The 22,451-nt window shown below is 32.3% G+C and overlaps 4 protein-coding genes across 5 annotated transcripts; 2 read left to right on the top strand and 2 right to left on the bottom strand.

Moving 5' to 3' along the window:
- The first annotated feature begins 5,585 nt into the window (after window positions 1-5,585).
- Window positions 5,586-8,704, top strand: LOC136777250 (mitochondrial-processing peptidase subunit alpha). Its single transcript, XM_066733426.1, has 10 exons — window positions 5,586-5,743; window positions 5,930-6,168; window positions 6,235-6,314; window positions 6,374-6,559; window positions 6,635-6,727; window positions 6,800-6,972; window positions 7,077-7,188; window positions 7,268-7,642; window positions 7,714-7,846; window positions 7,929-8,704. Exons 1-10 carry the CDS (start codon window positions 5,694-5,696, stop codon window positions 8,105-8,107), a joined length of 1,620 nt encoding a protein of 539 aa, XP_066589523.1. The 5' UTR covers window positions 5,586-5,693; the 3' UTR covers window positions 8,108-8,704.
- Window positions 8,705-8,832: 128 nt separating this feature from the next.
- Window positions 8,833-11,316, bottom strand: RpL5 (ribosomal protein L5). 2 transcript variants are annotated; one of them, XM_066733428.1, is made up of 6 exons: window positions 11,185-11,316; window positions 10,583-10,768; window positions 10,203-10,337; window positions 9,801-10,003; window positions 9,386-9,563; window positions 8,833-9,154 (listed from the first exon to the last, which is right to left on the bottom strand). In XM_066733428.1, the coding sequence occupies exons 1-6, from the start codon at window positions 11,185-11,187 to the stop codon at window positions 8,966-8,968; spliced, it is 894 nt and encodes a 297-aa protein (XP_066589525.1). In that variant the 5' UTR covers window positions 11,188-11,316; the 3' UTR covers window positions 8,833-8,965. The 2 variants fall into 2 exon arrangements, with proteins under 2 accessions (XP_066589525.1, XP_066589526.1); XM_066733429.1 differs by lacking the exon at window positions 11,185-11,316 and adding an exon at window positions 11,017-11,152.
- Window positions 11,317-15,779: 4,463 nt separating this feature from the next.
- On the top strand, window positions 15,780-17,127 carry LOC136777136 (uncharacterized). The gene is made up of 4 exons (XM_066733210.1): window positions 15,780-15,800; window positions 16,058-16,281; window positions 16,417-16,586; window positions 16,655-17,127. Exons 1-4 carry the CDS (start codon window positions 15,780-15,782, stop codon window positions 17,125-17,127), a joined length of 888 nt encoding a protein of 295 aa, XP_066589307.1.
- Window positions 17,128-19,470: 2,343 nt separating this feature from the next.
- Window positions 19,471-20,676, bottom strand: LOC136777137 (putative nuclease HARBI1). Its single transcript, XM_066733211.1, has 3 exons — window positions 20,574-20,676; window positions 20,368-20,531; window positions 19,471-20,274 (listed from the first exon to the last, which is right to left on the bottom strand). Exons 1-3 carry the CDS (start codon window positions 20,674-20,676, stop codon window positions 19,471-19,473), a joined length of 1,071 nt encoding a protein of 356 aa, XP_066589308.1.
- Between the last annotated feature and the right edge of the window lie 1,775 nt (window positions 20,677-22,451).

Here is a 22,451-nt window from a genome sequence, read left to right on the forward strand (position 1 = left end):
GACAGAATAATAATGAATAAAGCTGTCGGTTGCTCGTTTATTTATATGGTTTAAAAGAAGATTTCAAGCCCTTAAAAAGACTATCTGTTTACGGTGCACTGAAGAAGCCTCGTGGTCTAGGCGGTAAGGTAAGAGCGTGGCGATTTGTGGGTCCGGGTTCGATTCCTGAACGGTACTTTTTTTTTTTTTTTTAAGATTAAATTTTTTTTAATGGCCATTGACTTACAATAATCAATAATAAACTAAAGAAATTCAGATTTTACGGAAATAAGCGAAATATAACGATGAAATTATAGTTAAAATAATTATTATATATCAAATACGCATTTCCTTATTTTATTATTGATTTAAATAAGTCAATGCTGATAAATAAATATGCTGAAAAAATCATGTATAAAGGCATTGGCCTGCAAATATAAATGACATCGAATATTGGTAGATTTTCGGCAAAGCGAAACGGAAAGATTTTGCCTCGACTCTTCTGCTAGAAGCTAACAGCGAGAAAGACAGAGAGGTCCGAGAAAATATCTCCGCTCTCTCTTTATTCCGCTTTCTGGCAACAATGCATATATGTTTTACCCTATTCTAAGCTTAACGCTCGTGCTTCGTGGTCTCTTCCGATAGATGGCGTTAGGGGTTAGATGGACCTGAGACACGCGTTTGCCAACACCAGCGCCGCCTACCGGTAGGGATTGCCTCGGGACCTCGCATGTAAAGTGCCATAATATTTTCCTATAGCAAATTTAAGGAACTTTGGGTGAGTAGTTTATATTATGCAGCACATGCCTTCTACCGTCTCATCAACTATAAAATAATATGATATAGTAATGTTCATCCTTCCTTAAACATTTATGTACTGTATGAGGTTAATTTGGAGATTATGAAATCATATATTTTTTCTTTCAGTTACAAAATGTTGACTGTATAATAGTTTTGAAATGCAAACTATTCTTATTTTTTATTGAAATTAAATAAAACTTATTCAGAAAACATACAAACACATTTTGATTATGCATGTCTACACAATTTAGTGGATACATTGACGTGTTTAATATTATCCTTTACTAAGGAGCGAACTCATAAATAGGTAAAACTTGTATGCATGTTTAAACAAATATTTGTATTCCTTTTTTAGTGTTTCTTCGTCTTCAATAAAATAATTTTTTTTTCATAAATTACGTAATGCTTTACTATTATTTTTTATGATACCATATAATCGTTTACAAATTCCCCTTTTCATATTACACAATTTTAATGTTTTCTACACTAAAGCTGAAGATATTTTTGATGAAGAATAATAGTTATAGCCTTTCTAAACACTCGCCTTTGAGAACCTTATAATTTCAGCATCACTTATCTACACCCAGATTTTAACAGTCTAATCTCACTAGTGTTATAGCTGTTACTTATTGTATTTTAAAGTTGCTTTTTATATTCCTCTTTTTTATAATATGAAAAGTAATTAATACACTTTATTTTAATAAATATTTACACAGACGTGCCAAATCTCATTTTCCTCATTTTTAAAAATGGTCGGAGACGATTCTTGTAGATCTTATTGTGTTGTAAACGAACCTGATTTTGAAATTACTCCAGTACATCAGATTTTTTTTTAATTTTTAGCTTAAATAGTACAAAATGGCTTTTTTCGCCATTTCCATTATTTTACTTCAGAGAACGAATTTTGTTTAAATTCCACAATTAAACCATATAGTATTATTCGTTAGCTTTAAAATCCATTTTCAAAACTTATTATACTAGCAGGATGCGATGCAATAGTGGTAATTTACAAAAAGAAAATTTGTTCTCTAAAATAAAAATCATAAACTGAGGAAAACAGCCGTTTTTCAGCCATTTAACTGATATTTCAAAACACCTGATGTGATAGAGAAATTTCAAAGCCACATTCATATTCAGTAAAAAAATGGAAGAATTGCCCCTCCCCCCCCCCCCCCTCCTTCCCGTCCATTCTTGAAACTGAGAAAATTGAATTTTCCAGGTCTGTGTTATTGTTGAAGATATAAAGTCGTAGCAAACTATACATATTACAATAATAGCATAGATACCACACATGCTACCATAGGAGTTGTTGAATTGTTCTCATCTTTTCACACCGTTCAGAAAATACTTGTAAAATTTCCTTTATGGCTGCTGTTAAAAATTCCTCCATTTCCTTATCTCATTCTTGTATGACAATTCCAAATATTTTCTTCTTTTATATATAAGTTGAACTTCCTGTAATCATTAAACACGGTATGAGGATCTTAATTGCAGCTTCGAAACTCGACATATAATAATAATATGAAAAATACATTAGAATATTACAAATAATATCAAATCAACAGACCTATTAAAGACACTATCTCAACTAGACCTAAGACTGTATGATGAAATTTTTCTAATTAAATAGTCAAGAGTACTTTCGATATGTAAAGTATTAGTGTTAATCAAGCATATAAACACAATATATAACATGCTATTGTTAGACAATATGTCAAAAATTACTAAGTTGATCTTTCACTCTTTGTCGAAGGGTATGGAAATTATTCTGTGGGAGATTTCCATTCTATGTAAACTTTAGATCAATAAAAAATTGAAGATGGCTTACAATAAATAAATTATTAAATCTGTAAAATAAACAAAATACATCCACAAAGCATACAAAAGATTTATTCTTGAATATGCACTTATTATATACAAAAGATATACTTATCTAAAAGTATTTTTGTTATATTCTTTGTGCATATGCCATATGGCATCAATATGTATAGTGAATGACAGGCCATTTCTCTTTGGTTTTCTTACAGAGATGGTTATTATACTTTTAATTCTTTTATGCCTCAAACTTTCTATATTACTTATTATAATCTTTTAATTTCAGCTGTAAGTATCAATGCACACACATTTACATGAAAACATTTTTGGATTACTTGTGTTCGTAAGTTTCTTCTACTCGCACGCATGCGCACAAAATACATTATAATATAGTCTACTCATCGAAAGCTCCATCCCTAGAAAGTAACTATAAAATTTTATGGCACTTTACCCTCTACCCTACGGTAGTACCGAAAGTACTACACTTGGCAACCTTGCTAGCGACACTGAAATAAAGTTGGATTTATCCAACTTTTCAGCGACATCGCTAGTATCGCCCGTATCGCCTGTATCGCTGCTCTGTATGTATTCAACGGAACGGAACAGGCGGATCGTGTGAATTTTAAATTTGAAAAATGTTTGGAAATTCAAATTGAAAATACATTTGTCACATTTATAGCAAGCCGATACATATGAAGCTAAAAAATAATATAATGAATAATTATTGTAATTAATATATAAAAAACGTTGAATATAATTAACCCAAAAAACAGGCTTTGCTTGTAAAATAATACGGCCAGAGTGAAGCTGTTATACCGCCCTAGAATATAGATGCGGAAAGACGAGTATCTCTTTAATTATAAAAGATATTCAATTTGTGCATAGGACCTTCTCGAATCCTCTTGTTATTTGCTTTCGCAAAGGTCATATAAAAAAATTGAATATCTCTTATAGTTAAAAAGATATGCATCTTTTTCTACTAATGTTTTGGGGCGGTTTAAGTTCCTCACCCTGTATAGATTTCTTACTAAAAATAGAATCTTAAATTGTAACATTTTTATTACAAAATAAATTCAATTAAGTTTTATTATGAGTAACATATATGTAGCAACAATGAATTTTACTAATAAAATTATCAAACTAAGGATAATTTTAACTTTACTAATGTAAATTATTATTTTCTGATATATGAACTATATAATTTTCATCCTCTCATGCTATATAGGAAAATGAAGGAAATATTTTCATAACAAGCATTTAAGAAAACACATTCATTTCAAATATATATGAAACCTTTATTAATTCCTCATTCAATATAGGTGCATACCTTATAACTTTTGATTATTATTATAATATTCACAATTTTTTTATACATATGCAAATTAAATTCAAATGTCATATACCATTACACGACACCACAGTCACTACACCTAAGAAACCATTATGCGATTGCTGCTAGCGATTACCTGTTTCCTTCGTTCCTACATTCAGAACCCGCCTCAGAATGGTTGCGTTTCAAATTTTAAGCGCTAAGGTAGCGCTATATCATGATTGGTCAGTTGAATCAATTTGACCAATCATGACCAATCATGACACGTATTTTACCTAGCGCTACCATAGCGCTAAAGTTTTGAAACGCAGCCAATATGTCGCTGCTAGCGACGAGCGACAAGCGACAAGTGAAAACGGTACGATTTCACTTGTCGCTCGTCGCTAGCGATAAATATAAGATGATATAGTATATGCAATCCAAGATGGACACTAGCGACAGAATATGCAGTTTATCTCTCCTATGTTTTCACTTGTCGCTTGTCGCTCGTCGCTAGCAGCGACATATTCTGAGGCGGGTTCTGAATGTAGGAACGAAGGAAACAGGTAATCGCTAGCAGCAATCGCATAATGGTTTCTTAGGTGTAGTGACTGTGGTGTCGTGTTATGGTATATGACATTTGAATTTAATTTGCATATGTATAAAAAAATTGTGAATATTATAATAATAATCAAAAGTTATGAGGTATACACATATATTGAATGAGGAATTAATAAAGGTTTCATATATATTTGAAATGAATGTTTTCTTAAATCCTTGTTATGAAAATAATTCCTTCATTTTCCTATATAGCATGAGAGGATGAAAATTATATAGTTCATATATCAGAAAATAATAATTTACATTAGTAAAGTTATGATTATCCCTAGTTTGATAATTTTATTAGTAAAATTAATTGTTGCTACATGTTACTCATAATAAAACTTAATTGAATTTATTTTGTAATAAAAATGTTACAATTTAAGATTCTGTTTTTAGTAAGAAATCTATACAGGGTGAGGAACTTAAACCGCCCCAAAACATTAGTAGAAAAAGATGCATATCTTTTTAACTATAAGAGATATTCAATTTTTTTATATGACCTTTGCGAAAGCAAATAACAAGAGGATTCGAGAAGGTCCTATGCACAAATTGAATATCTTTTATAATTAAACAGATACTCGTCTTTCCGCATCTATATTCTAGGGCGGTATAACAGCTTCACTCTGGCCGTATTATTTTACAAGCAAAGCCTGTTTTTTGGGTTAATTATATTCAACGTTTTTTATATATTAATTACAATAATTATTCATTATATTATTTTTTAGCTTCATATGTATCGGCTTGCTATAAATGTGACAAATGTATTTTCAATTTGAATTTCCATCCATTTTTCAAATTTAAAATTCACACGATCCGCCTGTTCCGTTCAGTTGAATACATACAGAGCAGCGATACAGGCGATACGGGCGATACTAGCGATGTCGCTGAAAAGTTGGATAAATCCAACTTTATTTCAGTGTCGCTAGCGACAGAATAAGGAGAAAGTGTAGTATACTTTGTCTCACGTGACCATTTGTCGCTAGCGACGAGCGACAAGTGAAATCGTACCTTTTTAGCCTCTCGATATATCGAGATATCGATTCTAAGCGTTCCGATATCGTATCGAGTCTAGTATCGACAAGAGTTCCAGTGTTCCCTAGACCTCCCATTGCCTCCCAAGTCCCACCCAGACCGTCTTCACGCCCGGCACACGTCCAATATCCAGCTGTGACATTTAATATAAAAAATGTTGAGCAAAGCTCCTCCTATACACCTTCTTTCGTTAATAAAAAATTAGTAAGTATTTTTGATAATAACCTTGAAGGAATAATTCTTGGATCCTAACTGAGTCTAATTATAGTGTGGATTTATATTTCTATTTATGTCATTTTGTCACAATTAGTGTATTAAGTGAATAATGATATATAAAACGCTTTTTATGTTTTTTTCAAGCCCCTTTGATAATAATTTAAATTAATACAGCTCGTCCCCAAGGAACTTGAATCTCTCACAACGATGTTATCTGTCTTCACAAAAAATACCAGATGATGTGATTTCTTGTCTTGCAAGATTTCCACCTTTATCACAGCCAATACAAAATTTACCTGAAGCAGTCTACTCTACAATAAAACAACAAGATCAAGAAACACAGATCACAGTTCTGTCTAATGGTCTTAAAGTAGCATCTGAGAATCATTTTGGACAATTTTGTACAGTAGGAGGTAAGTTAGAAAAGACCTAAGCAATGTAAGAGCTATTACTGTTTTTTAATAATATTATACTTCTAGTTCTAATTGATTCTGGTCCCAGATATGAAGTTGCATATCCTAGTGGTGTCTCTCACTTTCTAGAAAAGCTGGCTTTTAATGTAAGTTTGTATAAAAAAATTTCAGCTTTTAAATAACACTAAAATCATATATTCTACAGTCAACAAAATCCTACAATAACAAAGATCATATAATGCATACTATAGAAAAGCATGGAGGTATTTGTGATTGTCAAGCATCTCGAGATACATTTGTGTATGCTGCATCTATAGAAAGGAAAGGAATAGACACAGTGACCCAAATATTAGGTGACATTACTTTAAGACCAAGAATTACAGAAGAGGAGGTTTGTCTAACTCTACAATATAAATTTACATTTATTCTTACATATAATTTTAATTAAGGTGAATTACTTATATAGCTTAGTATAGCGAGACAAACTGTCCAATTTGAATTGGAAGCATTAGAAAGTAAACCGGAACAAGAGCCAATTATCATGGATATGATACATGCAGTAAGTAAATTCTATAAAAACAATTTGATTAATTAAGAATGTAAGTGTATAAATAAAGAAAATGTTTCTTAGGCTGCTTATCGTGATAACACATTAGGTTTACCAAAAATTTGCCCTGCTGAAAATATTAACAAAATCAGTAGGCAAATTTTATTCACTTACTTAAAGCATCATTTTGCACCAAGCAGGATGGTAATTGCAGCTTCTGGTATTGAGCACAAGGCCTTGGTTGAAGCTGTAGAAAAGTAAATATGTACATAAGTATTAATACAGTAAAGGTTACTATTACTTACCTTTACACATTTATAATCATTAAAGCCCTGATTTAATAGCTAATTCACCTTTTTAGGTACTTTATTAAAGAAAAGCCTATTTGGGAAGACGAGAAAACCCTTATAATAGATGACTCCAATTTAAAAGTTGATACATCTTTAGCACAATATACTGGTGGTTATTTATTGGTATGTGGATTATATGAATAGTCGTTAATAAAATAATAATCAGCATTAATATGAAAAAAATAATGTTCGAATATTGCAGGATGAGTGTAATGTACCAGTTTATGCTGGACCCAGTGGTTTACCAGAATTATCTCATATAGCTATAGGATTGGAAGGTGTGTCTCATCAAGATAAAGATTTTATACCCATGTGCGTTTTAAATATGATAATGGGTGGAGGTGGAAGCTTTAGTGCAGGTGGTCCAGGAAAGGGCATGTATACTCGTCTTTATACCAATGTACTAAACAGATACCATTGGCTGTACAGTGCAACTGCATACAATCAGGCTTATGTAGACAGTGGATTGTTTTGTATACATGCCTCGTCCACTCCTCAATACGTGAAAGAAATGGTTGAAGTAGTTGTTCATGAACTAGTAGCTATGTCAGGAGAGATCAGTGATTCAGAATTAGCGGTAAGTGTAAAACTTTTCATTTATACTTTCAGGTTTAAAGTAAAAGTTGACTTTTAAATATCATATTGCAGAGAGCGAAAAAGCAACTGCAATCGATGCTTTTAATGAACCTAGAGCAAAGGCCTGTAATATTTGAGGATATTGCTAGACAAGTTTTGGCAACTGGAACTAGAAAACGTCCGGAGTACTATATTAAAGCAATTGGTAATTACATTGTTATAAGGAAATAAATTATATGGATAATAACAGTAATACTTTATACTAAACTTTTTGATTTCTCTCATAGATGCTGTAACGAAAGATGACATTAAGAGAATTTCAGCTCGATTACTCAAATCACCACCAAGTGTAGCAGCTCGCGGTGATATTCGAAATATGCCGTCATTAGCAAATATTCAAGCTGGTTTACTTGATTCACAAGGTAGATTGCCTGGTGCGCGAAGTAGATTATCACTTTTCCGTTAAAGCCTTTAAAGACTATTTTATCCGTTGTTCAATATTATTTTTAATAAATTCAACTGATTAATTCATAACTCCTAACAATTTTCAGACAAAAAATAATATTGGCTTTGTTGTAGCTTAAAAATGTATTATTTAAATTCAGTGAAAAGCATGATAATATGAAGTACTTTCTCCACAGGGTTTAACATTGTTGATACTAAATTTTTACAGTTAGTTGTAAACCAAAATATATCTAGTATAAAAATATCAGAGCAAAATATTGAGAGCTTTATAACAGAGGATTATATCAGTCAGCTTATCAATTCTGCAAAAATAGCAAGTTCTAAAAGTATCAGTAATAGTGTTTCTTTTGATTTTTATAGCTTATTATACAAATATCTCAGTGGAATTGCATTAGTTGATGTATGTCTGCTGTTATACTCTCCATACTATTTTTGTGTAAAATTTAAGTTCATGTTATAATAAATCATTGCCATAGAACATTTTAATTGCTTTTTGAGTTCTTTTAAAACACAAAAATACTTTTTAACCAAATATTAAAGTTAAATTTCGTGAATACTCTACACGGCAATTAACAGAATTTTTAGACTAATATACATACATACACACGGAAATGTTCCAATTACTAGTTTTTACTATAAACGTTCAAAAAGATTTTTTTATTGGATTTATAAAAACTATAATCTAACACCATCAAGTTATTTTACATTATAAATAAAGAGCAACTCTTCTGTCTTTCATTCTGTCATTTAATTCAATTTATTCTCATACCACTCAGTATTCTTACACATTGAAATTGTTATAAAAGATCTGTTTGTTTGTAGTATGAGAAAGGTGCACATGACAATAAAAGGGTAACAATTAAGCTTCTGCTTCCTCCAGGGCCTTGAGGAAGGATGCCTTCTTCTGTGCAACGCGATTCTTACGTTCGGACAATGAAAGCTTAGCGCGATTCCAACGTTTCTTCACAGGCTCCTTCTCCTTAACTACCTTGGTGTGTTCTGGATTGGCACGAATAGCTTCATGGGCTTTCTTATAAATTTCTTCAATCTAAAATAAAATAACAAAATTATAATATTCAGACAGAAGGAAAAAGTCGGTTTAGATACTACATCCATTTGAAATTAATTGTTACAACTCCCAGTAGGAAAAATGTCAGAAATTTACATTTAACCTAATGTGTTACTGTAATTTCTTTGGTCCAGCTGCGACGCTTCAACAAATGATTTCTTGAAACAATTTAAAGCTGGACGACTAATTACTTTAATGAACAAAACTTACGCTGCTGGAGGCGATTCCGTTCTTTATATATTGTGAGAACTGGCGTTTGAAGGCCTCGTCATCGTCCTCTTCTAATGATTTCATATAATTGGCCACATGTTGACCAAAGATGTGTTGTCTATGGACATCAGCATTGAAGGATTTTGACTCATTGTCATAGCCTGGGAACCTCTTTGTGCTGTTTATAAATTAATATTCTTTAGTGTGAATCCTACAATAAGTCTAGTTTCAATAGGTTTTTTCCTTTTTAATTTCAGAGACACTTTATAATCTTTGCAGGGTACTAAGTTAACAATATTACTGTAAAACACAGCAATAAAGAAAACTTTGATGTTAACTCAGATGACGCGCATGTTGTCAATATTCATCATTAATTTTTTTTTACATCTATTCTTTGTTTATTCAATAAACTTACCTGTGTGGAATATTTAGTCCACCATCAACAGCACCCTTCATGGCACCGAAGACCCTAGCACCAGTGGTTGTGCGCATGAGACCTGTATCAAGATAACAGCGGAAAGCACCTGGACCCTCGTCCAACTCTTCAACATTGTATTCGTCACCAGTAACTTCTAAAGAACCTTTATAAAGGCTATCAAGCCCCAATTTCTTCAAAAGCTATCATCAGAAAAATAAAATATTATAAAAATAGGGAGTCAAAATTCTAAAAGTTAAAAACTAATCAGTCTTATCTATCAGATTTATATATATTAGGGAACAAAGAGTTTTCTTCAGTTATTCATCGAAGCGAGCTAGGTAGGTCATCATTTGATGAATCTTATATTAATCATGATAAGTGATAAACAATATTACTCACTCTTCTAGCCAGAAGAAGACCAGTACAGTAAGCAGAAGCATAGTTGGTAAGTCCAACTTTTACTCCATAATTTGGTAATTCATGACTGTATGCTGCACATACAATTCTATCTCCCTCAATCCTGCTGTAAGCAACCTGTTGAGAATATTCATAATGCAATCATTTCAGAACATTTTATTCATAAAGTATATTCACTAACATTATTGACAAATTTTTCATTTAGATTTACTTATAGCTTCATTTATCAGACTTAAATAAATTAGGGAACAAGATAGTTTCTTCATAGATGCATCAAAGCGAGCTAGGTTTGTTTGTCATCATTAGATGAAGCATAAAAGATTAAAATTTGAGTTAGAAATGATACTTAGAATTATATCTACCTGACAAGTAATGTCTTTGTTTGACAAGCGTACAATCAACCGGTATTTAGGTGTGTTATACTTATTTTTGTCTTGGATAGTCAATCGTTTTCTTGCATAATAATCAGTTTTACCTTCACGACGCCTCTTAAATTTCACTTGGTACCTTTTAAAGTACTGTTTGTTCTTTACCACTTTGATAAAGCCCTAAGGAATAAAGTATAATTATTTAAATAATAATACTACAGAAAACAATTTATTGAGCAAAAAAAATGAAAAGCCAATGAAAAAATTGTACTAGATATTCTAAGAAATTTTAGGTTACGTTGGCTTGAGAACATCTTTTAAATAATAAGTCATTGCTATAAATAATAGCTTGAATTATAATTAGTTGAATATTATAAATTAATCACACAAATAATGAATATTTAACTCGAAATATTAATAAAACGAACCATTACAATATGGACCGTGTGGGGCGTGGGCACGGTGATCCGTTCAGTTTTTTTAATCGATCAAGAAAATACACATCTTTATTTCCTCATATTATTTAATAAATATAGAAAAAAGCTAACAATTTCATTATGGGGAATACTTTATTATCACAGTATTAAATCGCTTACCATTTTAATATTTAAAAGCAACAAACACCGTAACAGTAATCAGCCTCGTCCACGATCCGCGGGAAAAAGAGTTTGACCCTGTGTTGCCAGAAAGTATGTAGACCGTCGGTCCAGTCAGTCAGGGTGTGTCAAATGAACAAGGTAGACTACGTAATACCAGAGATGAAACAGGAGATTGCGCATGCGAGGTCCCGTCCCGAGGCAATCCCTACCGGTAGGCGGCGCTGGTGTTGGCAAACGCGGCAAACGCGTCTCAGTAGTGGGATTCTGTAACTCTTAGCGACAACTTTCGGTATCGTTAAGTCCAGTTACCGACAGAAATCGCTAAGTGCGATTCTGTAACTCAGAGTCAGCGATGATTGTCGCTTGTAATGTCGGTACTGTCGGTAACCTACCGAATCCTACCGAATAAACGTACCTTTCCTTTGTAAGAAAACTCTCAGTTCAATCTTAGTTAAGCGACGGAGTTACGAACAATTGAAGTTAATATAAATTGTACTAAACCGAATCATTTAGCTGAGAATTGATATTTCACTGAGTTTTTTATTGAAAGGAAAACTAATAATATCGTTGTAACTTAACAACGACCGAGATAGATGTCGCTAGAGGTTCAGCGGTACTAATATAAAATTTATCCGACGAATAACTTTAATAAACCTTTGCATTTCCTTGCACGCATTCCACCAAAAACTCACAATGCTTGTAATAAATAATATATACCACATCAACTATTATATTGTGAGTGTTTTTGGCCTCAAGTGGGTCAAACCCCTTAACGACAGCTGTCGGTATCGCTAACTACCGACAGTTATCGCTTGCGCTAACGAATGAGCGATTCTGTAACTTTAGCTTTACGACAATAGTCGGTGCAACTCATATTTGTACGATAACGATAAAATTCGTTAAGGTTCTAGGGAAGCTGGTAATATTGGTGTATTAATACCAACCGAAATAGGAATTTTTGTGTTACTTGACTATATCATTTTTGACTATAGCAATTCTTACTATAGCAAAATTATCATATTTTATTTAAAAGAAGTATTAAAACGTAAGTATATTTTAATTAAAATAAGTATTAAAAATTAATGTTTTAACATTTTTTTGAGTTAGACAATGTACAGTTAGTGCCTGTGTGCTATAGTTAAATAATACAATTAATTCTATATTTTAGAGAAAACCTCCGCATATATATATATATATATTTATTTTTAAATATAAAAATTGGAAAAATATTAAATTTTATTTCCTAAGATTTTTACTGTAAGCCTTAATTTATAAAGAAAATTTATTGTAAGTACTTTTTTGTGATTTCTAAATATTAATTTAAGAAATATTTGTGACATTTATTATATTTACTTTCTCGGTAAACATCTACCGACGCCTATCACGGTCGTCGTTAAGTTAACGATAGAATTCGGTAGCGACCGCCATTTTTAACACCAATTATCGAAAACTTTGTGTTACAGAATCGCTCTTAGCGATATCTCTCGGTAACTCGATTCAATTACCGAAAGTTGTCGATAACTAGTTACTGAATCCATATAGACGGAAGTTACAGAATCGCTCTTTTCGTTACTGCAAGCGACAACTATCGGTAGTTAGCGATACCGACAATCATCGCTGGGAAGTTACAGAATCCCAGCACCAGGACTCTCAGGCAAGGGCCGGTATTCATAGTCGTTACTTATATTTAAGTCTGACTTAAAGTATCGATTGTCCTTTTTCACCTAACAGTGGCCTGTATGCACAGCGGTACATCGACTTGACTTAAGTTTTACTTCAGCAGTCATTTCTTGAAATTCGTTCAGCTTCCTTGACTAATATTCAAGCACCCCTGTGCACAGCAGTATATACTAAAGTCAAAATTCGTACTTGACGCGTCAAATTCAAATGAAGTCAAGAAGTCTGTTCGTTTTAGCAGAGAAAGTTTCTACACTTTTTACACTTTGTGCACTTTTTAGGGTGTCAACTTATACAATGGATAAAGATAAAAATACGGAAAGTGTAGAAAGTGTTAAAATTGTAGCTAAATAAAACACAGCTAAGATATCAAAGTTTATTTGAAATCTGCTGATGGTGCCTTGATTAAAATTGTTAGCTTGAAAACTAGAAAAAGCCTTTTTATATCTCCGCGTTGGCTTCATTCGAACTTAAGCTTGTTCGGTCCATGTAGATACGTAATACATTTTTAAAGTTTCGATGAAATAAAAAATTCGAAATGTTACAAAGTTGATGATGCTGATGTTCTTTAAGTCGATTTGCAAGATGAAGATATGATGTAAAACTATAATGATGAGATAGATGATGATGATTATGACCTGCAAACTGAATTACAATTCAGAAACCAATATATAGCTACACATTTTAGTTAAATGGAACAATTAAATATAATAATGTATATTGTACAATGGCCAGCCGGCATATATGGCGTCCCTTGATGCATTTAGGTACCGCATTTTAGGGCCCTCATCACCATCAGTAAATCAAGATGGAAAGCGCGAGTTAGCATACAATTTAGATTAAAAAATCTTAGAACAACAAAATTTAAAGTTTTTCTAATCTAAAATGAATGCTAACTGGAGCTTTCCGTCTTGAGTTACTAATGGTGACTATGGTGAGTATTGGTGAGAGGCTTTATAAAACGCGGTTCCTAAACGCATCAAGGGACACCATATATGCCGGTCATTTATGTATACATAGTTTAACACACAAAATTTTTGAATAAATTAGTTTTACAAGCAATCATATTGATATATCAATGAATCTTAACATATATATTAATTGTACCTACTATGGAAAAAATAAATATATATATATATATATATGTATACATTTTTCATGAAAAAGACCCCCTAGCTGCTTTGAGCATGTTTAATCTTTCTGACAGAAAAAATAGTTTCAATTAATAAAAATAATTAACAATATATGAATAGCTAACGATGTAACTATATAATACATATTATGAGGGGAAGTAAAATTTGCAGTAGAAATAACATTTTAAAAAAATAATAACATTTATGGAAAAGTTATAAGGGCAAGTACAGGCATTTTATTTCTAACAAAAAGCGTTTATAACAGATGTCTTATAACACATTATCACTTTACAGCTGTTAAACAAAAAGGAAATTATGAAACGACTAATATTACAGTCTTTCATTGTATGAGAAATATTTACTAACATGTAAAGTCTATAATATTTATCAAGTTATTTAAGCATCATTTTCTTCATTTTGATTTTCAAGCGAATCTTCTGCCTTTAATAATTTAAGTATTTTTATTTGGGATTCAGCTTCGGCCCCGCATCTAACTTCAATTTATGTATTTCACGCTGCTGCACTATCGACTCTTGTGATTTTAATTGCTATCAGAGTTTCTACATACTTTTGTATTTTAAATTCTTTTACGTGTGAATAATATTTATTTAATATTTTCTTCACTTTAATATTGAACAAATTTTCTTCATTATTCAGGTTTATAGTGTTTAATGGACTATTTAATTCATAAGATTCAGTTCTAAAATGGTAATTCATTTAAATATCAAAACTATCAGCACTTTTATGATTTCTTTCAAACTCTGAAGTTTTATTGAAACTAAAATTCGATTCTCGAAATTTTATAGAAGTATCATCATGATTATGCTCTTGATAATATGTACATACCATCAAAATTCTTATCTCGTGGAATTCTATCTACTATAATTAATGAAAAAATTATATTTTGTATTTAAGAGACTTTAAAATTAAAACTTATCAGTTAAATTTTCAGAGATGAAACTTAACTAACTGACGATTCCTTTCAAATGCAGCAGTACTATCAAACGAATGAAGTAGTTCTACATCACAATGTGCTATAATAGCATCAACTTTTTCTTGAATCGTAACGCTGCCTGTTACTATAATGGTGGACAACCACCAGTTATAAGACGATAAGCTTTCTGCTCAGTGTGTCGCTTCCTCGATCTACAAATTAATATTAGATATTATATTTTTTAAATATATATTCATTTATTAATATTTGGTCCAAATATATTTATAAAAAATGTTCCTACAGAATACTTTATACTCTATATACATACTAATCAAAAGGTAACATACGTTTGTACTAAATTTTGCCAACATTTTCTAAGTTGTGCCGGAGTTCTTTGCGAAAAATCATAGGCATTAAATATGTTAGTAATTTTTATCCAAGCTTCACCCTTCTTTTTGCAAATTGTTGCATTTGTGGATTTATTTTGTAAGATATATGCTTCTACTGTTCAACAAGATCGCATAGAATTTCCTTTTCTCTATCAGTATAAGTATAATTCGTCCCATTCCAAGATGCTGAAATTTGACAAGCAAAGTTATAGATAAAATAAGTATATTAATTGCTTACTTATCATAAAAATAAAAATGTTATTATATACACTGTCATCCTTTAAGTTTATAAATTTTCTTTGTATGAAAATTGGTTATATAAAGAATTAATGGATTGAAAAAATAAAAATGGTACTACACGGAGAAACTTTGCCATTAGAAAATTTTTCCTCTCGTTCAGCTATTGCTAAGCAACAAGAAATGTCACTTCGTATATTGCACTGCGCATCGGCGTAAATAATGTGCGAATATCAACGATTTGTATGTTTAATAAAGTAACAATTCTCGTTGCTAAGCAATAGCTAACGCGAGGAAAAAAAATTACTAATGACAAAATTTGTCCGTGTGGTACCATTTTTATTTTTGCAATCTATCAATTTTTTATATAATCAATTTTCATGCAAAGAAAATTTATAAATTCATAGGATGACAATGTATATAATAACATTTTTATTTTTATGATAAGTATTGCAATTAGTATATTTATTTTATCTATAACCTTGCTTGTTAAATTTCAGCATCTTAGAATGGGACGAATTACTTATACTGATAGAGAAAAGGAAATTCTGTGCGATCTGGTTGAACAGTACAAACATATCTTACAAAATAAATCCACTAATGGAACAATTTGCAAAAAGAAGGATGAAGCTTGGATAAAAATTACTAACATATTTAATGCCTATGATTTTTCGCAAAGAACTCCGGCACAACTTAGAAAATGTTGGCAAAATTTAGTACAAACGTATGTTACCTTTTGATTAGTACATATATAGAGTATAAAGTATTCTGTAGGAACATTTTTTATAAATATATTTGGACCAAATATTAATAAATGAATATATATTTAAAAAATATAATATTTAATATTAATTTGTAGATCGAGGAAGCGACACACTGAGCAGAAAGCTCATCGTCTTATAACTGGTGGTGGTCCACCATTAGTAACAGGCAGCGATACGATTCAAGAAAAAGTTGATGCTATTACAGCACATTGTGATGTAGAACTACTTAATTCGTTTGATAGTACTGCTGCATTTGAAAGGGATCGTAAGTGAGTTAAGTTTCACCTTTGAAAATGTAGCTGATAAGTTTTGATTTTAGAGTCTTTATTGTAGATAACATTCCACCAGATAAGAATTTTGCTGGTACATATTATCGAGAGCATAATGATGATGATTCTTTTATAAAATTTCGAGAATCGAATTTTAGTTTCAATAAAACTTCAGAGTTTGAAAGAAATCATGAAAGTGTCGATAGTTTTGATACTCAAATGAATGAACATTTCAGAACTGAACCTTATAAATTAAATAGTTCATTAAACACTATAAACTTGAATAATGAAGAAAATTTGTTCAATACTGAAGTGAAGAAAATATTAAATGAATATTGTCCACAAGTCAAAGAATTTAAAATACAAAATTATGTAGAAACGCTGACAGCAATTAAAATTGCAGAGTCGATAGTGCAGCAGCGTGAAATACATAAATTGAAGTTAGATGCGGCCAAAGCTGAATCCCAAATACAAATACTTAAATTATTAAAGGCAGAGGATTCGCTTGAAAATCAAAATGAAGAAAATGATGCTTAAATAACTTTATGAATATTATAGGCTTTACATGTTAGTAAATATTTTTCATACAATGAAAGACTGTAATATTAGTCGTTTCATAATTTCATTTTTGTTTAACAGTTGTAAAGTAATAATTTGTTATAAAACATCTGTTATAAATGCTTTTTGTTAGAAATAAAAAGCGTGTACTTGCTTTTATAATTTTTCTACAATAATATTATTATTCTTTTAAGATGTTATTTTTTCTGCAAATTTTACTTCCCCACAATAATATATGTTAAGATTCATTGATATATCATGTGACCATGTACTATTTTAAGATAATACATGTTCACTAAAAAGATATATATATATATATGTATATCTCTACCTATAGAACAAGGAGACATATTATGGTCATATTATCAGGGCCCTAAAATCAGGCCATATACGGTTGGCCTACCTATCATCCGAAATATAGTATAAAGGTCGATGATTGATAGGTCATAAAGTAGAGTAACGATCGTGGCCCAAAAGTCGTATGTTAACTGGGTCTAACGAACTACGGCCTTCCGCGGCTCCCGAATATTCAAGTTGAATTTTCGGAAGAAGTCGGACCTTGGATCTGATTGGGGGTACCAATAGCTTAATCGGCTCCGCCAATTAGATTTAGCGTTACGAAAGGTTGGGGATAGGGGACCAACAGCTCGTTGCTGGTGTTTCCCGATTTTTGCGACACTCGTTATCTAGTCCTGAAGAAGATCAGTCGCGATTTTAGCAACTCGGAAATTGAAGACTCGCATCGTAGCAAGTGAAAAGTATGGAAGCTACTCGACTCCGCTCTGCTCAGCTCTGCCCTGCTCTGCTCTGCTCTGCTCCGATCTGCTCTGTTCTGCTCATCTCGGCTCTGCTCTGCTCGGCTCTACGTTGCTCGACGCTGCTCTGCGCTGTCCTGCTCTGCTCTGCCCTGCTCTGCTCTGCTCTGCTCCGATCTGCTCTGCCCTGCTCTGCTCTGCTCGACGCTGCTCTGCGCTGTCCTGTCTGCTCTGCCCTGCTCTGCTCTGCTCTGCTTCGATCTGCTCTGCTCCGATCTGCTCTGCTCTGCTCCGATCTGCTCTGCTCAGCTCTGCTCGACGCCGGTCCGCTCTGCTCTGCTCTGCTTTATCCTGCTCAGCCGTCGTTCTCCAGCTCCAACGGAAAAGGTTAGCGGGAGTCCCAGCTCCTAGAAATCCTTATATCACGAGTAAACTTCGGAAAACGCGCTTAATAGCCGTGAAATCGTCAAAAACCACGAATTACGAGTTGAACATACTCCCAAAGTGCGTGGATTGGGAATTAGGGACACAAATGAGAAATTGGAACAATGGTCTAATATCGAGAAACTTTGAGATTCGCTAGTAATTCAAGGACACAGTCGTCTTTGGGTTTTCGGATATGAAATGTACATAATTTTTATCTATAACTTACGTTAAGTCCTTTTATCGATTACCGTGTATATAATGTCGTATTAAAGTATTGTATTTTCCGAGAAATTGGTTATGCGCTTACAGTATAGTTGATGGGTCGAATTCGGTTATGAAAGAGTGACCGGGATATTCGTTCAGTTTCGAATTTCAGTTACGTTTCGTACAGTTCGTCGCGTTTAACCAGGGGTGCATCCCGAGGTCGAATTCTCCCCGAAAGGAGCTACCTCGCTCGATCACCTCGTGGTAATACAGTTCGTTTTCTCGTCAGAAGGAACCCCGGAGGTGAATTCTCCCAGAAAGAGCTACTCCGTTCGGTTCTCTTCGCGAGAGTATAGTTTCGTTTAGTTAAAAGGTCGCAGGAGAAACACCTGCCTTGGGTAGGCCTTTATTTGATTAGTTAGTTGTTTAGTGAAGAAATTCGTTGGATTGATCCCGAGCACTCCGGAAAACCGTTTTCTACGCCATTTCGAGTTATAGTTTTGTAGAATACGAATAACGATCTATGCGCTATGAAGTCTGACAAATACAGCAATGTCTTTTTGGAAATATAGACACTTTATTATCGAATATAGTATGTAGTGATTTGACCCGAACTGCCAAATCCTTTTGCATTTTACGTTTCAGGAACTCACCCACTCTCTGCTTCCGCAATCCTACTCTTATATTCACTGAGCTAGTTGGCATTTTAGTTTGACGAATACAGTATTTTGCAGTCACTACAGTACAGTGGTTCTTTCGGGAACCTGGCGCCCAACTTACGTTACAGATTTTGATTTAGTTACAGCTTACGAATATCTTAGGGTATGCCAAAATTTTTGTAGTGTAGCAATCAATATGATTGCTTGTTAAACTAGTTTATTGATACATTTTTTTGTTAAACTATGTACAGTATACATTATATATTTAATTGCTTCTTTTAACTAAAATGTGTAGCTATAAATTGGTTTCTGAATTGTAATCCAGTTTGCAGATCATAATCTTCATCGTCTATCTCGTCATTATAGTTTTCCATCATATCTTCGTCTTGCAAATCTACTTCAAGAACATCTGCATCATCAACATCGTTTTGATTATATCTTATGGATATATTGTGCAGTACTGCACATGCAGCTATAGTGGCAGCTGATGTAATAAGTGTAGTCCTTAGACCAGAATGAAGACAGGAAAATCTCCTTTTCCATACTCCAAATAATCTTTCAACCGTATTTCTGGTTTTGATATGAGCTGTATTGTATCTATTTTCATTATCAGTCACAGGATTTAATACTGGTGTTAACAAATAAGTTTTATTGGCATATCCATTATCTCCTAACAAAATACCATTAAGTTCATTTCTCTCGAAACGTGCACGAACAGCACTTCTATCAAAAATGAGAGAGTCGTGTGCAGATCCTGGATGCCTAATTACAATATCCATAATTTCTAAGTTTGGCCCACCAACCACTTGAACATTTAACGAAAACCATCCTTTTCTATTACGGAAAGTTTCACCATAAGGACCTCCAGGATTAGTTATCATGATATGAGTACAGTCTATCGCTCCAATCACATTAGGAAAATTACTTATTGAGCTAAATTTTTCAATGGTTTTCCTAACATGCTGAGGTGTATTTGGAAGGAAAATATAAGTACTAAGTTCCGCAGCAAAACAGTTAGAAATTTGTTTTACAATTCTAGATATACTGCTTTGATGGATTTTTCGTATATCTCCACTGATAATCTATAATAATTATTTATTTATTGTTATAATAATAGTACAAAGTTTAATTAATATGTATATAAATATAGTCTCATACTTTAAGCTATTACTTACCTGAAAACAGTTAGACCCATAATACCTTAAACATATGAGTAATTTTTTAATCATTGAAATTGGATGAGATCCTCTATATTCAAGCTTATCTGTAATTATTGGCAATAAAATATGCAGTACACATTCTTTGCTGAATCTGTATCTTCGTTTAAATTCCATATCGTCTTATATTTCAAAATGGTTTTCATTATCTTTAAGATATTTACGACGTAACTGAGCTATAGGTATCCGATTCCTAAGTTCGAATAATTCTTCTTCCGAAGACAGATTTTCGTCATCATTAGGATATGAACACGACATTGCAGTCATCTTTCAAATAATGGAGCCGTATGAGCTAGCTAAGAGAAAGCTGAATATTATAAATATATTAAAAACTATTACAAATAAAGAGGTACAATTAACACATTACTAAAATAACTTTATAAAGATGTTTTATTTATGTTGTAACACTTTGAAGTTTTAATTTAAATTAAAATATGAAAATATATTAGGTATATATATATATGTATCAAGTAGTCTTAATTTTGAATTAAGGTCACGCGAAGATATTAAAATGCTTTTTCTAATTTCCGGCTAACAATTTCAATCAAAAGAACAGCGGTATTCGATCGTATTCATAGTCGTTCCTCCACCTCGACTCGAGTTTCAATACTACAATTACGTAACATTAGCCTGAGTCGAGTTCGAGTCGAGATGGAGGAACGACTATGAAAACGACCGATTATCAGGTTTCAAGTAAATTTTGATAAACTTGACTTGACTTGAATTTGGCACGTCAAGTTCGAATTTTGACTTTGTACTGCTGTGCATACGGGCCAGTAATAGAAAAAGATAACTTATGCTTAAGTCGGTCTTAAATATAAGTAACGACTATGAATACCGTCCAAGGTCGCGCCAAGTCCGCCATCTTGAATAGTACTACGCTCTATAGTAACTGAATTTTGATATAAGGAATGCAGACTGCACAAAGTATACTGCCAGCGGAAATACGTCAGTAGCCATCTTAAATGCAGAACGTAATATATCAAAAATTATATACTATATTATATTCACAGCCTGTCACCGTGAAAGGCGTGAACGAAGACAAATGTTAGTATACGGAAAAATAAAGTGTAATAAAGGAATAAGGAGTAGTGACAGCTTTGATCTATCTGACAGCTGATGTACTTATGGTATAAGTGAATAAATAAAATAAAAATGCTTTTCCTAAATTGATTTTTAATTTTGATAAAATGGTCAAATGTAGCCATTAATTAATTAGATTTGGTAATAAATACAAAAAATGCGTTTTATTATAACAAATGAGTTGAGGTAAAATAAACTCAATGTTTTTATATTAATTTGTTAACAAATGCATTTTTTATTTATTATTGAGTCCAATAAGTTAATGGTTATTAAAAAAAAAATTCCTTGTAATGAGAAAAAAAATGAAAAAATTTTAATCTTCACCAAGACTCGAACACGAGCCCAGCGCATGATAAACGGCAACCTTACCGCCTGCGCTACAGCGCTCACTTGATGTACCAAGAGCAAAACAGGCTTTTTAAAGACTGACTACAATTCTTTTATTAATTCGTCATAAATGATCAAGAATTAGCTGTAATAATAAATACATTTATCTACATATCATTATTGTACTAAATTTATTGTTTTTAATTTGAAGCATACATTTTGCAAGAAGATATGATAATTTAAGGGTAACCATTCAGTACTCTAAATACATTAATCTGTTCATATGCTCCATTGTCATAAATAAATTAAATAATATTATAATATATGTTACACGTGTAATGGCATAATTTATGATAGATGAGCATATGAATAGTTTAATGTATTTAAATTTAGAGTACTGAATGGTTACCCTTAAATTATTATATTTTCATGCAAAATGTATGCTTCAAATTAAAAACAATAAATTTGGTACAATAATGCTGTGTAGATAAATGTATTTATTATTACAGCCAATTCTTGATCGTTTATGACGAGTTAATGAAAGAATTGTATTCAGTTTTTAAAAGGCTGTTTTGCTCTTGGTAAATCAAGTGAGCGCTGTAGCGCAGGCGGTTAGGTTGCCGTTTGTCATG

This window comes from Prorops nasuta, unplaced genomic scaffold, assembly GCF_024137725.1.
Source record: "Prorops nasuta isolate Cenicafe-Biocafe unplaced genomic scaffold, Cenicafe_Pnas_1.2 PNAS00010, whole genome shotgun sequence".
In the NCBI taxonomy this organism is placed as follows: Eukaryota; Metazoa; Arthropoda; class Insecta; order Hymenoptera; family Bethylidae; genus Prorops; species Prorops nasuta.

Coding starts and splice junctions, on each gene's coding strand:
- LOC136777250 (XM_066733426.1), top strand. CDS start 5,694: ATGTTGAGCAAAGCTCCTCCTATACACCTTCTTTCGTTAATAAAAAAT. Junction 6,728..6,799: donor TCATGGATATGATACATGCA/GTAAGTAAATTC, acceptor AATGTTTCTTAG/GCTGCTTATCGTGATAACAC. Junction 7,643..7,713: donor TCAGTGATTCAGAATTAGCG/GTAAGTGTAAAA, acceptor ATCATATTGCAG/AGAGCGAAAAAGCAACTGCA.
- RpL5 (XM_066733428.1), bottom strand. Junction 9,564..9,800: donor GGACTAAATATTCCACACAG/GTAAGTTTATTG, acceptor ATTTATAAACAG/CACAAAGAGGTTCCCAGGCT. Junction 9,155..9,385: donor ACGGAATCGCCTCCAGCAGC/GTAAGTTTTGTT, acceptor ATTTTATTTTAG/ATTGAAGAAATTTATAAGAA.
- LOC136777136 (XM_066733210.1), top strand. CDS start 15,780: ATGTGCGAATATCAACGATTT. Junction 16,282..16,416: donor TGGCAAAATTTAGTACAAAC/GTATGTTACCTT, acceptor ATTAATTTGTAG/ATCGAGGAAGCGACACACTG. Junction 16,587..16,654: donor TGCTGCATTTGAAAGGGATC/GTAAGTGAGTTA, acceptor TCTTTATTGTAG/ATAACATTCCACCAGATAAG.
- LOC136777137 (XM_066733211.1), bottom strand. CDS start 20,676: ATGACTGCAATGTCGTGTTCATATCCTAATGATGACGAAAATCTGTCT. Junction 20,532..20,573: donor ACCTATAGCTCAGTTACGTC/GTAAATATCTTA, acceptor TTGAAATATAAG/ACGATATGGAATTTAAACGA. Junction 20,275..20,367: donor ATGGGTCTAACTGTTTTCAG/GTAAGTAATAGC, acceptor TAATTATTATAG/ATTATCAGTGGAGATATACG.